Here is a 16,247-nt window from a genome sequence, read left to right as displayed (position 1 = left end):
TGGTCATGAGAACTTGCTAGGCTATGCCTAGAGTCAAGAATGTATTCTGAACAATAGGTAAGATAAGCAATAATTTCTGTTCTCTCCCTCTAGCGTAAGAGACATTACTGGCGACTGGACAGCAAGTGTATTACCCTCTTTCAGAATGACACTGGCAGCAAATACTATAAGGTAAGTTCGAGTAAACCATGAATTAAACGGCGAGATCACATACTCAACTTGAGGAACAACTGAAAATCATATCAACAAATCAATCTAGGAAGTGTTTAGAGGGTTCTTATTATTAATTTTGATAATTTTAATAGTTCATCTTGATAGGTTTCATGGATCCCTGCAAACATCAAATCCAGATACATGTCTCTGCAATATAATTCAGGTTTCAGTTTACAGATGAGACCTTTTAACCCTCTCCAACAGGAAATTCCCTTATCTGAGGTGCTGTCTTTGGAACCAGCTAAAACATTCAACCTTCTCCCTGAGGGTGCCAACCCCCATTGCTTTGAGATTGCCACGGCATCTCTGGTGTACTATGTTGGAGAGAATCTGGCCCGAGCCAACGGGGGAACATTGGGCTACGGAAGCAGTGTGCTTGTTAGCGGTGTGGGACAGGACGTGGCCCGCATGTGGGAGATGGCTATCCAGCATGCGCTTATGCCTGTAATTGCCAAGGGCATATCTCACGGCAGCCATCACAGCTACCACAGTATGAACTTCATGGTGAAACATTTATGGGCTCATAGCAGGGAATTCACTAAGCTGATAGCGTCATTTATGTGCACATGCTGTCTGCTTTGTTTTAGAACCCGATTCACAAATTATGCATTGAGCGATTCCTCATTTTGCGAGTCGGTTCTGAGTGATACTGTAGGTTGTGAAGGCAGCAGACTACCACGATCTGGCATAGTGATCCAAGTATTTTAATCGGCTCTTTAAAGGTGCACTAAGTAAATTTGTTTTTATGTTGCGTTGACACCTAGCAGCGTAGATGCTGCATCACACAATTTTGATTAATAATTGTGAATTGTGAAAGCAATTATGAAGATAAGTAATATTTGGCTGGTAATGTGATCTCAATATGGTGGTTCTCATTATGTGTGGAAAACCCACAAAAATTACCTGCCAAGCAGCAAGCGAAGGACTGCCCACACAGGGGTCAATTTTCTATTAGTCAACACTGCAATTTCATGTGTCAAAGGTCACCAAACTTTAACCACACAGGAAATTTTTGTACTAAAATTATTTGCCACCGGAGGTCCATCAGGCAGATTTCCATTGAGATGATTGTACAGTCTTTCACTAGTGAATTTGTTTTCTTTGCAAAGGTGAATGTGACCAAACCTTAAGACTAATATGATCTCAGGTGAGTGTGCATAATTGAAAACATTATTTCCAAAAATATTTATATTAGAGCTGTCAAAACTAACGTTTCAACGCATGCGATTAATTAAAAAGTTTAACGCATAATTTTTTCTTAATCGCGATTAACGTATTTACCATTGGTTGGAAGGGCAGAATCTTTGTGATGTGTCCGCACAGAGTCATTACACTGATGCACACACCACAAACACACATAGCAGTGATAAAGTGATGGGGAAAAGACTCTTAACACTATTTGATGTACATAACTGGCCTAGATGGAACTTATGACCAACATAAAGTATTTTTCAGCCTAAGTAAGATGCATTTAAATTCCCACAGAAGTCTTAACTATCACCAAAATGCAGAATGAGACGTTTTGTCAGCAAGAACTTTTCATGTGGAGTTCAAAGTGGCGCTTGACGCTGGCTTTGACGTTTTGACGCAAATCATGAACGCAGCTTCGCGATTGCTGTAACAAAGTGGATAGTCACATTCTGCTGGCTTATTATGGCCGGGCGGTGAAGGTGCACGGCCGATGCTGAATTAGCTGATTAGCGGGAGAGCGAGATAAAGGGGGGCCAGAGACGCCACATTGGATGTGTGTCTGTGTTTATGTTTGTATTAAGTTAAGTTTCTGATTAAACTTTATGTTTACTGTTCAGCCGGTTCCCGCTTCCTCCTTACCCAACCTTGAACAATTACAGTGGTGCCGAAACCCGAGAGGGAGGAGGGATGCGCTGTTGCAGAGACCTTGCCGCTGCTGTCTGCCAAAGGAGCAGCAATCAGCCTGGGGACAGAAGGGTCGCTGTCGGCCACCGAGAGCCGGAGGAACCACTGCTGTCCTTTGAGAAGGGGAGGAGCGGTTCTGTCCGCCAGGGGTCAGAGGGCTCACTGCTGTCTGCCAGGGAAGGAGTGAGCTGTCATCCGTAAGAGGATGGATGAGCAGTTGAGGACCGGGCGACAACGTGTCTGGGAACCATCGAGCAAGTTTTTCTCTCTCTCCTCTCTCTCTCTCTGTGTCTCCGAGCCACCCTTTCCCTCTCCCTATGCCTCCCCTCGACTCTCCCCCAGGTTCCCAGGAGGTGGGGTGGACCACCGGCTGACGGAACAGCCGGAAGGGCAGCGTTTCCCCTCCAGAGATGAGGGGCGGTAGGTCAGTCCGGTTTCACCCCTACCTGAATCGGGTGGGGGAGGAATGTGACGAGGAGGAGGGCATGGCTGGCGCTGAATCAGTTGATCAGCGGGAGAGCGAGATAAAGGAGGGACCGAGACGCCAGTTTGGGAGAGAGAGTGAGACAAACATGTGTGACTGTGTTTGTTTACTGTTCAGAGAGTTTAAGAGATTTAATGCCCATTAAAATGAATATGCAACCTACGGGGAGACTAGTTCTTTCAAATAGTCAAACTTCCATTTAGACTTTGTGAAACATTTAATGTGACTTGAATTGGTGGTATTTAGACCATTTCTATCTTTATACCATGGAAGGCTTTGTTTGGAAAATGGTTATAAAGAATTATATTGTTACATATTGTTTTTTTTTCTTTGCGATGAAGGAAATGATTGCATTTTGACAGAAAAATAAGTATATTTAGAAGATTAATCACGATTAACTATGAAAAATTATTCGATTAATCTCAATCAAACATTTTAATCGACTCACAGTACTCATTTATAATATAACATATTATTTCTTTATGTTTAAAAGTTTAGCAATTTGCAAAAAATTACTGTGTGCACCTTTAAAATGACGGAAGTACGCTCAACTGCACCACACATTTGATTTGTGCCCGGACCGGTTATAATACACTTTTCCATTATTTGATACTAATTCATCAATTGATGAAATACTGCTGCCATGTTCAATAGAGAATGTACATAAATATCTCTCTAAAATAAAATTCACTTTAATGCCTGCTTTCCGTGGACAGTATTAGCACAAAGTTAATTGCGCAAATAGGCATATAGCACTCAGTTTTGTGAACAAAGCGGAATCTAAAATAAGCCTAATTTACTGACAAAGGATTTGTGTTTTTGATGAAAAGACAATACATTTATTTATTTATTTACAGTATTTACAGCACAGTGCTATTTCAGCACAAAGGGGTCCATGCTCAAACTTGATTGTGGATGGTAAGTTAATAAGAAGCTCAAACTTGATTGTGGATGGTAAGTTAATAAGAACCTCAAACTTGATTGTGGATGGTAAGTTAATAAGAAGCTCAAACTTGATTGTGGATGGTAAGTTAATTAGAAGCAGGGTTTTGTGCTGAAATATTACATACAAAAGTGGCGCATCGGTTTGGTGAATTCGCCCCTTAGAATGATTTTAGGGGGAATACATAAACAGGTACAAAGTCAGTGCATTGGTAATATTGCTGTTTCTAGTTTTATCATAAGGCTTGGTGAAGTTTTATAGTGGGTGTCTGCCCGGAAACTGCAGGGCAAACAACTTTTTTCAAATGTCTTTTAGAAATATTGGCTAGAAAATTTATTGCTGATATAAAATATAGATCTGGATTGCTCATGACGTCATATCAGTGAAGCCACTGCGCCGCCATATTGCTATGCCAAAACATTCCAATGTCCCTATTGGCTTAATAGAAAATCATCTAATTTTAGTGAGTAAACATTAGTAATTTTATATCTGAAATCTGCATGTACATCCCTACCACGCAGACGTTCACATGTAATTATTTATTTAAAGTCCAGAATGTTTCCTGTTTCTTGAAAGCCCGAGTGAGTTATGTATATCTACTGTATATCAAACAGTATCCACCTCTAACAAACTTCATCAGCGAACAGATCAGCTGAATGTAAACAAGTTCACTGAAACTGAGGTAAGATACAAACAGACATTTTCAGACTTGAACATAGAAGTTTTTGTTACTTGTTACTTGTTTTATGTTTTCAATAAAAAGCGCCTTATTCTTGCGATCACTTGAATAAGAGCGTGCACTCTCTCTCATGCTATCACACACACAGCGGGCGCTGAGATTGAGGGAGACAGCAGAGCAAAAAAAATTGGTAAAAATTAAACTGATACGCTAGATTTAAATGGCAAACAAACATGTATTTATGACATGTATCCATGTATAACTACAATGAGCGCTTCAGTGTGAAAACAGGCCAATCCCAGGCATTTAAAGCAATTTAAAAATCTCGGCCTGACTTTTTTAAAGTCCTTTTTGGGGGTAAGGATTTATTGTCACCTTAAACAAGCAAATATTGCAGCTTTTCCTACTTACATTGCAACTTGTGGTCAGTTTTACTGCTACCTTTGGTGATCGTTGTGCTGTACTGATAGACTGAACACCGGAGCAGGTGAATGCTCTGACATTGCGATCCGCATATCTTCACCATTGTAACGAATATTATCCATAACAGCTAATAAAACATTAAACATGATTGTCACTAGAGGGCGAAATGCAGCTGTCGTATCCAGAGGTCGGAGACGGTGAAACGGGGGTCAGTCATTGATGCTCTATGGTAGTTTGGGCATATTAAAGTGGCTGCTCGAACACTTCCGGTGGCTTCACTCTTGCTGTCAGTTTACCATTGAGAGAGCAATCCAGTTCTATATACAGTATTCACCTTCAGCCCCGCCCCTTTTCATTGCTCCGCTCTTCAGAATTATGTAATCTAACTTCTTGTTTGTATTGAAGCTACTGAGAAGAGTTGATTAAAATGAATTACGTGTGAGAACATGGAAAGTATTTTTCACCAAGAGTTGATGGTGAGTCTACACCACCACTTTACTACGTGAAAATCCTTGTGAGGTGTTTTTTCTGTCACTGTAAAATTTTATTTTTTACCGAAACCCACAGAGGTCAATTGGACAGGACAGATCACATTCAGACAGCTATGACGCAGCCCTTTTTCAAAAGCGTTTAGTTGTTAAAAGTGTAATTCTGCTTAATTCTTCAGGGTTTCAACATGTTAATTTGTGTTAAAATGACTTAGTTGACATGAAATTTCAAACAGGACAGCTGATATTATTTTACATGCAAGTTTGAAGGACATTTAATGAAGTAATTTGTACTTTGGAAATTTAATTATTCACCCCACATTTTTAAGAGACTTAAATGTGATTAAAATAGTTGTAAACGCAATATAAATTAAAATGTACACTCTGTGTGTGTGTGTGTGTGTGTGTGTGTGTGTGTGTGTGTGTGTGTGTGTGTGTGTGTGTGTGTGTGTGTGTGTGTGTGTGTGTGTGTGTGTGTGTGGATAAATATAGCAGCACCCATTCCAGGTATAACACTCAAAAAATCTGCTCATTTTAATTGTAACACGATGGGTGAATGACACAAGAAGATGGTCAGAGGTGTCGTACAGAGATATTTTTAATGATTTTGTGTTGTTTCTTGGAGTTTAATGAGCACAGATGTATATCAGTACGCCCACAGTGTGAAGGTAAGATTTTGTGTATTTATGAATGAAGTATTCTTGTTTTAAAATCTTCCCGCTCTGCTTCCAGTGTTATGACATACCCTAGACACTTTAAAATACTCATGATAACTTTTGCAAACTCTACAACCTGTAAATCACATTGCTAGCTAATGACACTTAGACATCAACACCACATATATCTATATAGAACTGCAAGACCGGAAGATCAAACACCAAATTTTCCATATGGCTGCATGCTAGTTTCTTTGGTGCATAAGGTGAATACAGTATATCAGTGAAAGATATGCATTTAGTTTTTTATGGGTTTTTTTGGGGACATTTCAGACAAAACACTATTTTATGGATATGTATTACACAATAAGCAGATTGAACAGCATATTTGTATTGGTATTTTTTTAATTACACTTATGATCATCAATAAGACAAAAAAAATTATAATTTTTATGTACTTATAATGATAAATAGTATTCTTGGTGGTTTCATCCAAATAGAGACAAAAGTGTGTTTTCCACCTCTAGTTTGCTTTTCAGTTTTCTTTAAGATGATATCGTGTTTAATGTACTCCTGTAGTTTAAATGTATTCAAGTAGATTAAATAATAAAGGTGGAAATCTGAGGATATAGCCTGCAAAAGAGATTTAATGAGTCACGCTTCTGTCCCCCCAACAGAAGAGGTCTCCATTAGCATCTCTGTATCCAACTGCCAGATCCAGGAGAATGTGGTAAATATTTATGCTGTTGCATAGAGATTTTTTTCTTCTCGTATTTGAAGATGAATATATAATGTTTTTTAGTCTTCTTATATCAAGCTTTGTGTCTATGTTTAAGAGCTCAGTGTTACTGCCAGCTTGCCTATACCTGCAACCTTGAGTTCCAGTGTCATATAAACACACAATGCCTCTGTTGGAGATTATTTTGATTACCTGCTCGACCATGGGGTTGCCATGGTTACTTGAGTCTTTCTGACACAGTCCTAGTGAGACATGGAAATAGCTCTTTAGGCTACTGGTCTGAATTCAGGCATTGTTACAATACAAAATGAAAAGACTGGATCAGGAGAAATCTGAAGAATCAAGTAGTTCTTCTAAGCTTTGAGGGCAACCCATTTTGGCACATACTCTTACATTTTTATCTGTTTGTCTTACAGGATATTAGCACAGTGTATCAGATTTTCCCTGATGAAGTACTTGGCTCTGGGCAATTTGGCATTGTCTATGGAGGTAATATAACAGTTTATTTGCAAGGAGTTTTCTGACATTTCTGATGAGGAAATATTTTGGAGTCTATACTAAAAGTGTGCTGGTGTTGATGAATCTGAGATATAATATGTATTTTGCTATATTTATATAGCAAATTAACATATTTTTAAGATATACATATGTAGACCCATTCTGTCCCTCTATTCACATCCAATAATTAAATAAAAAGAATGCACGCCACAGTTAAGATATTTGTTTTTGGTAAATGCAGGAAAACACAGGAAAACAGGCAGGGATGTTGCCATCAAAATCATAGATAAGCTGCGCTTTCCCACCAAGCAGGAGAGCCAGCTGCGCAATGAGGTTGCCATTCTGCAGGTAAACACACAAATGACATACACAATACAAAGACTGTTGTGTTTTTAATGTTGTAATATATTAGTATGGTCCTCAAGAGAGGACATTTTTATTTTGAAATGGACAAAAATTGATTTAATATGAATATAGATGTAAATATAGATGTCATCTTATGCAGAACCTCCACCACCCTGGCATTGTCAACCTTGAGTGCATGTTTGAGACACCAGAGCGTGTCTTTGTTGTCATGGAAAAGCTCCATGGTGACATGTTGGAGATGATACTGTCAAGTGAGAAGGGGAGGCTGCCAGAACGCATCACCAAGTTTCTCGTTACGCAGGTACATCTCACAGGCACTGTACCTTGCCATTGACTCCAGTGTAAGGGGCTGTTATGGCGATAAAAAAAGCTAGACGCAGCAGAAAAAATAAACTGAATGTAGATATCTTAAGATGCATTTTTAAGTTCTTTTTTAACTTGACACAGAGTCTAAAAGATGCAAAACAGCTACGGACAAATACATCCATCTAGTACCTGTTTACATTGTAGATGGATTTAAAAATGCGCTCAATGAGACCAGCCCCTAACAATGGCAAATTTCACTTTAAAAACACATTTCAATATTTCAAGCTAAACCTAAATGGTACAGCTAGAGCTTTGTTTTTGGATGTTTTGTATGTTTATGTTCCACTCCTTTCCCAGATTCTTGTCGCTCTTCGTCACCTTCACTTCAAAAACATTGTTCACTGTGACCTCAAGCCTGAGAATGTTTTGTTAGCCTCGGCCGACTCCTTTCCACAAGTGAGTAAAATCCTAACAGAACACGAAACGACAACAAAAGAAAGGAAATATCTGAATGAATTGTGCCCAAACAAAACTAACATAAATGGATCTGTTTTTGTAAATGTACAAAAATAAAAGATGGTAATTATAACGTTCTCATGGTGTGTTCGAGGCACAAGGATGTTGTGTGTGTCTCTACATTCTAATGAAGGATTTCTAAATGATCCTCCCATTGTTTCTTCTATCTACTGCTCGAGCGGTCTTTGGAAGCTCTCAAGCAGAAAGATGACTCACTGTTTGAGCACAGGCAAACATTTCGCAGAATACCAAACAAATCACTTTGTGTCATTTATAAATATTCTCCAGAAATGATGAAAAGGTGGAAGCAGAACTAGAGTTGTCAATGTATGAGCTTGGTTCTTATGTGCTCAGGTGCTTGTTGCACTGCTTAAGCTAATGTTTTAAGGTGGAAAGTGTAGATCAGTAGGAGATACATTGCAACCGCATCCAACTGGGTGATAATTTCACTTGACTTTCCTTCAGACTGTGACAACTGATCATTAAAGAGTCTGTGCTTTTAAAAGCTAGCAAGAGAAAAAAGGATGTTATTATTTTGGTCTTTTGTTCATCTCAGTCCTAGCCTAGAGTAAAATAGCCAGTTCCTCCTGGTGTCTGCTTAATGTAATGCTCATTATTTATTGGTTTGTCTTCAGGTGAAGCTGTGTGATTTTGGTTTCGCACGTATTATTGGTGAGAAGTCTTTCAGGCGTTCGGTAGTAGGCACGCCGGCGTACCTCGCCCCAGAGGTGCTTCGGAACAAAGGCTACAACCGCTCGCTGGACATGTGGTCAGTGGGGGTCATCGTCTATGTTAGTCTCAGTGGAACTTTCCCCTTTAATGAGGATGAAGACATCCATGACCAAATCCAGAATGCTGATTTCATGTACCCACCCAACCCCTGGAAAACAGTGACCCCAGAAGGTATGTTTTGGGGTGAACCGGGAACTTGTGTGAGATTTAGTACAGTGGTTCTCAATAGTTGGGTCTGTTCTGATAGTGTTGTGGATTGCAGGAGAAATACAATACCTAATACAAATAAAATTAAGCAATAGAATTAAAAATAAAATGAATAAGAAACAAAAAATTTTGATGGCAATGATACTAGCTTCTTCTGTTGTTTACCAAATTTTGAATTAATCTATTCAGTAATGTTAATAATTTTCCATATTGATGGGGCTATGCAGTTCATGGTAATATTAATAATATTAACCCTTAAATGCATGCAAATTTCACCAAATACTCTTACACATCTGGGTCTTTAGAGACCTGGCACGCATATCTATTAAAAATGGATCTACAAAATGCCCAGATAGAAAACAATAAAAAATATATATTTTGATGTTTTATTTTTCATATATTAAAAAGAAAATGGAACTAATCAGGAAAATGTCAATAACAGGATTCATTACTTTCACACTGAAATTTTATTTCACTGGCTGTGAAACACATACTGAGCTACACATAAAATACAAATAATCTACACATAGATTTTTTCAGACACTTACTGAGTCTAAATAGATGCACAACTTACATAATTTCAGTAGCGCACTGAAATGACAATAGTGTGTTGAACTTGCTATAGTTTACTTCAATGTTGTTTCTTCATCAAATAGCAATGTCAAAAATAAATCAAGTCAATCACTGAAACAACAGTGCCACCTTGAGTAAGAAATATTAATAATTTATTTGTATGAATATAGTACTCATTTATCTTGTAATATAAAAAGAAAAAGATATCCTGTGATAGTAAACTTGTATAGATATGAAATTATGCAATAGTGCAATAATACACTATTACATCCCTAGGGTCTCTTATGACCCTATATTATATTATATTATATAAGAGATTGAGGAATACTAAAGTGTGGGCACAATTCCAAAAATGGATGAGGTACAGGGGGTGAAATGAGGGATGCGTTTTTTAAGGTTAAAGCGGAAGTATGTAATTTCTGCACCACTAGCGCCACCAAAAGAAATGTCAAAAATAAAAGTTTGTTTTCAAACATCTTTCTAAATATGCCCCATCTGCTGTGATCAAACAAACAGATAGTCCCGCCCCCAACTCACACCATTGGTCAATGTTGAGTCAATGTTATTGTGTCACTATGGACAGGATGCTCAAAACAATCAGAGGAAGTTTTATAGCGTCACAGAGACAGTGTTAACCGTTTTCTGGAAATTAACCTACAAATGACTTACAGTTGTCTCTGCATATTATTCTGGAATAAGATTAATTATTTTAGCACAGAAAAAGTTGCACTCTTCAGCTTTAAGGACATTTTTGATTATTTTTGCCATGATCTGTATTAATTTATGATGTGACACCTAGATTTATTTATGTATAGAAATACACTGCGATGCAAGTTAGTGAAACACTGAGTTATGCAATCTGTAGGAATAGTACTGACCTTCATTCTCATTACTTTAACTAAATTGTTGATGCCCTCACCTTTGACCCTGTTTATCTACTAATGCCCATTTTCTTGCTCATTAAAATAGCTAAAGAACCAGAGCAGAATTTACTTACTTAAGAACACAGGCAATTGGAACAAATTAATCACAAACAATTTTATTTATTTATATAGTTTGTTTGATATCCAGTATAGCCATTTTTAACAGTTACAGTCTGTTTTTAAAACTGTTTTAATTAAATTTGTTCCTGAAGTGAAAATAATTATGTTCCATAAAAAAAAAGTGAGCTTGCCTTGAAAGTGCTTTATAAACAGAAGTGGAAAAATATGGTTTAAATTAAGTATTTTTCATTGCAATGCAAATGCTATATATATCATAACATGCAGTATTTTAATACATGTTTTTATACAGAGTTTTCTAGAGGAATTGTTATTGGTTTGAACTTTAAGTGGAAATATTTTTTATCATTTTTGCATAATTGAATGAAAAACAAATTCCCTCTCTGACAGTATGTAATCTATATCAAGACGAGTCTTTATTGACTGATATTAAAATAAAAAATAAATAAAAAGATGTAGTGACCTTTGCGTGACTACCCCACTGCTAAGCTTATGGTAAACTGTGTTAATGTGGGAGAGAGATGTAAAAGAGAAAGAAGGGGAAAGAAAAGATAAAGGGAGGCAAGGGCGAGGGTTAAAGAAAGACATTGGTGAGAGCGTGCTCAATTTTTGTTGCGACCCATTCATGTGATTAATGCCAAACGATCCTTTGGACTAAAGCGTGGGGGCCTCAAGGTTAAGAAACTTTGGAAAGCCTCAGAAATCTGTGACCCTTGAAACAATGTTAACATGATGTTGGTTTTGCTCATTATCCCTCTGGACACGAAATCCTTCAGGTTTCCACCATGACCTGGTCACTGACAACCTGTTTTGTTGTTCTAGCAATTGACCTCATTAATAACCTCCTGCAAGTCAAAATGAGGAAGCGCTACAGCGTGGACAAGTCTCTCAGCCATCCCTGGTTACAGGTGAGAATGATAATCACTTTTATATGCGCTATGTAAAACAGAATGGGTGTCAATATGATATATACGTATACAAAACATTTTCTTGAAGTTGATTTGATTGAGTAAACTCGTTCCCTCAATTGAATTGAGTAATGTCGTCTCTAAACTTATTAAGATCAATTAACTTGGTGTTTATATAGAATGAACTTGAACTTAAATAGATGCAAGTAGACTTAACTCAGATTTGCTATTTAAATGTTGTTGTTTCTACTGTTCTTAACCATTTTAATTGAATTGATTCAATATTCGATCAAACAATAACACAACTCAAATAAGGATTTTATTTTAGGTCAGTGATAAAATAAACTTAATGCATATATATATATATATACCTGCATTTACTGCACATGCACAAAGAGAAGTAGAGTCAACAGGGTCCAACTTGACCAAATGTGACAAAAATGATAAATAATACAACAAAAGAGCTAAAACCTCTTCTTAATTACAATGATTGAAATGCCCCATAACTTTGACCAAGGAAACATAATTAAATAATGCAGGTGCAAAGCATTATGGGTATTCCACATAGCTTCAGTTTTGTACTCAAAAGTTTGAGTTATTAACACTTGAAGTTTTAAGTCTATGGATTTCTTAAGATAAATAAGTTCACTTAACTTAAATATTTGAGCTGTGAGCCCAAAACTTGACATTTCAAGTAATACATAACTATTTACTGTAATGACAACTTTAGGGGTGATAAATGGGGTTGCAATTGCAATTTTTTTTTATTGTTGTTCATGCAATGCTTTTGATCGCTGAAGATATATTTTTATGACAGGACTACCAAATGTGGCTGGACCTGCGGACTTTGGAGTGCAAAATGCGGGAGCGATATATCACCCATCAAAGCGATGATTTGCGCTGGGAACATTTTGCAGAGCAAAATGGCCTTCAATACCCAGCGCATTTAATCAACCCCCATGCTGAAGTAAGTGAAGAGGCGGAGTCTGAGGATGCTATGATGAGCATGCTCAGCGACAGAGTCAGTGTGCTTTAAACTAAAAATCTCACAACGGAAATCAAGCCAACTGTATACTACCAAATCAACACTGCAGACAACTGTAAATGCCTTGACAACTCCAAACAAAAGTACCGGTACTGCATAATGCCTGGTTAACACAATTTGATTGAACAATACGCAACAGATCAAGCACAAATTTCACTAAACACACAGTGCCTAAACCACAAAAGCCAACCTAGCCATACAAAACCATCATAGCCATATATATAACAAATCTGAACCCAAAATTTGTCCTCAAATCAAAGTTCACTTACCTTTTGATTTTACCAGCCACCTCTCACCTTTACAAGCCAATAAAATTCAGTATTATCTCTTTTTCCATTTTTGCCATTACCGGGCATTACACAGTGCAGAAACACTGTAGCAGTAGTATTGTTTGTATAACTCACTAAAAAGTCATAATATATGAGGAAGTCTTGGAAAATTATTCTGCTTAAGTTGGTTAATGATGACATCATATGATTTTGCGATGACATCAGTGTATCAGAGCACATTTACTGTATAGCTTTTGTGGTTTAGTGTTGATTTGCTTATGAATTTAGTGTGTGTGTGTGTGTGTGTGTGTGTGTGTGTGTGTGGTACTTTGAGAGGTTGGTTGTTTGAGTGTTCTGTGCAATTTCAAGACTGCAAAGCAACAATGCCTGTGGACTAAAGACATTTTCCTTTTGCTTTCATCAGAGATGTTGGAATAAAAGTACATTTGGTACGCATATAGTATTGTGTTCTCATCATGACAGATTTGTCAAGTGTGTTTCTTTAATGTTCCATTTAAGTGAAGATATGAAGAGTAAAATACTTCTCTGTATAATTATGTGCTCACCAGCAGTTCAGTCTAAAAAGGCTTATTAAATGTTTTTGCCATAAATATTGTGTTATTTTGTTAATTAGGTAATTAATTATGGGCTGGAATATGTGCAAGCCACTGGATGGCATTCTGGAAAGTGAAAGGTGAGTGATGAAGCAGCAAGCGGTAGGTATAAGCATATATTGTGGACTTTAGGGCTCTGTATGGGAACGTGCTTCTGGCAGAATGCTGCTGGTTTGTCATTATATCCAGTAGGTGTTATCTGCCGCCTGTCACGCATAGGCTACCCTTAAGAGTGGTTCCTAATCGACAGATGGCGCTGTATGTCTATGCAGCATTAAAGCCTGATTGTTTTTTTGTTTGTTTTTTTAATAGACGTAAAATGGAAATTAACAGACTTAAAAATAGTGGCTATCATGTTGTAAAAACATGTAGAAATTAAGGAATAGGCCTACAATACATCTTGCGTCATTCAGAGAAGCGCCATATTTAATTTTTGACAGGAATGAAAACAAGGCTGTGAGGAATAGAAGTAGCCTACAGTTGATAAAAATGGTTTTGCTGTCGAAACAATGAAAATACATCTTTTAAAAACATTCAGCAGACCTAAAAAAATATTCAGAAAACACGAGTTTTGAAAATGAGTTGTGATCTAGCACATTTATTCAATGTATGCAATTAAAGAGCGATATCTGTCACAGCCTCGTTTTCATTCCCGCCATAAATTAAATATGGCGCTGATATTTAGTAAGTAGGCCCACTAAATGTTTGTAGCTATAACTTTTGAGAAGTTTTAAATATTGAAGAAGATTTTCAAACAATTTCGAATTTTCAGAATCTGTCTCATAAAACCTTGAACTGTGATTGGAAACCAATTTATTTAGTTAGTTAGTTAGTTAGTTGCATATATTGCTTAGTTTTTAAGCAAACTTTAGTTTATACAGGCAATTATCGCATTTGTCAAAGACAATAACAAAAACAACATATAATGATATTTAGCATCATATTTGCATTCCCGTCCTTTCCCTATTTAATTCGCAAACACTCCATTCTGAAACACCAGTCGGTCTTTATGAATCATTTGCACAACGCCACCAGACTATTCTTGGACTTGGACAGATCTGAAGAGATGACGAGCTCATACTGAAAGAAAGGAAACAATCTTACAGATGGGCTGTCTATCGAGTTATGCATGATTTGAGTCTGTTTTTTCTCTCTCTCATCCAAACTCCTCCCAACAAAAGATGTAGAATAGCGCCAATGGTGCAGGTGTTACACGACTATAACTTTTAATTATAAAACTTAAAATAATGGATGTATAACGAGTAATATTTAATTTAAAATAAAAAATAATTAATTATTTTGAATTAGGTTTACACACTGTTAAATAGCCAGTTTTTTTTATCATATATTTTTTTAATAACAAATAATAATAATTATTATCATCAGTAATAATAACATTACAAAATAAACAGTGCAAAATGAAATAAAAATTCAAATATTATATTAATAAATGTTATTGGTGAGATTATTGTTAGAATTAGCACGTTCGTTTTTTTAAACGTCGTTATTGTGTAGTTTTATTCTGTTTTCAGTTCAGCCGTTTAAGCTTGTATTAGCTTGTAAGCTAAAGTATAATCATTAAAATAAATGTATCTATAGTCCTAATTTAGTGAAGGTGAGTAAGCCACATTAAAACTACATTTAACTTTAAACGAACATTAAAAAAAGATCTTGTCTACGAATTTAATTCGTAAAATATTTCAGTATTTTCTCTTCAACAAATGTAAATAGGCTATGCGCTTTTTATTGCATGAATTTCCCAGAAATAAAAGCAATTTAGAAACAAATACACTAACACAACGATATTTAATACAACTGTATTTCCTCCAAGAAGTAGACTACGCCATAGCAGATTTCTTATTAACACATTTATTTTCTTTTTTCTCTCCAATTCAAATGTAGCTTGCTGCAGTTGCACATGTTTTCGAGGGAATGTGTACTTGGAAAATAGTTTATATGCAAATGAGGAATCACAGCTTTGACAGAGAGTTACCATATGTTCTGCAAATGCATATTTTGGAGAAGAAGAAGAAAAAAAGGAAAGAAATGGAGATGCATCCTGAAAGAACTGTTGCCGTAGTAACTCATTCTGGCTTGCGTTGGCGCAGACAATTTCACCAAAAGGAAAACAAATATAATAGCATAGTTTCTCACGTCTGAATTATTTGGTTCTGTCAGACAAAACACGCAAATATTTTCCCGATTCCGTGTTGAGCAGCAAACATGTAACCAGGCGGTGTAAAAATTATCCGAATAAATGTCAAATGAGTCACAATTGAGTAGGCTTTGTTACTTCCTCTCTTTGTGGACGTTTCATCTCAAACGTTTCATCTTCATAGCGTATACCTTTTAATGATCTAAAAATAAATGCATTTATATTTTTAACGTGTTTTTGAAGCCAAATATTTAATAGTCTAGTTATTGCGGGTTTATATATATATATTCACTTTTTTATTGAGATATAAATTGTTGCTTGTATTTTTTAATAATATATTGTACCTTGAATCAGAAATGTGTCATTATATGAGTGATTTAAAGAGGCGCGAGAACAGATCTTGACTTAGTGTAAATAGCGCGTGGCAGGTATATCAGTCTGGAAAATGTGCACGTGCAGGTAGTTGTGTGATGCTGTGCGCGCACTGTAGCCTCCCCCAGGGGCGAAAATTTCATCAAAATGTTGGGGGGGACAATAAACAACAATTCTCAAGAGCA

The 16,247-nt window shown here is 36.7% G+C and overlaps 1 protein-coding gene across 1 annotated transcript in view; it reads left to right on the top strand.

The window, feature by feature from the left end:
- LOC127656984 (serine/threonine-protein kinase D1-like) overlaps positions 1-13,393 on the top strand; it is a 64,131-nt gene extending 50,738 nt beyond the window's left edge. Inside the window, exons 10-19 of the mRNA XM_052145590.1 lie at positions 94-171; positions 418-703; positions 6,439-6,491; positions 6,917-6,989; positions 7,240-7,346; positions 7,504-7,665; positions 8,028-8,126; positions 8,822-9,089; positions 11,522-11,607; positions 12,425-13,393. Of these exons, the coding sequence (XP_052001550.1) occupies positions 94-171; positions 418-703; positions 6,439-6,491; positions 6,917-6,989; positions 7,240-7,346; positions 7,504-7,665; positions 8,028-8,126; positions 8,822-9,089; positions 11,522-11,607; positions 12,425-12,643 (1,431 nt within the window). The 3' untranslated portion in view covers positions 12,644-13,393. The remainder of the gene's footprint in view (positions 1-93; positions 172-417; positions 704-6,438; positions 6,492-6,916; positions 6,990-7,239; positions 7,347-7,503; positions 7,666-8,027; positions 8,127-8,821; positions 9,090-11,521; positions 11,608-12,424) is intronic.
- Positions 13,394-16,247: the final 2,854 nt, after the last annotated feature.

Source organism: Xyrauchen texanus, chromosome 16 (assembly GCF_025860055.1).
Source record: "Xyrauchen texanus isolate HMW12.3.18 chromosome 16, RBS_HiC_50CHRs, whole genome shotgun sequence".
NCBI classification, from domain to species: Eukaryota; Metazoa; Chordata; class Actinopteri; order Cypriniformes; family Catostomidae; genus Xyrauchen; species Xyrauchen texanus.
The sequence above is the reverse complement of the archived record's forward strand: the minus strand, read 5'-3'. Positions and strand labels throughout refer to the sequence as shown.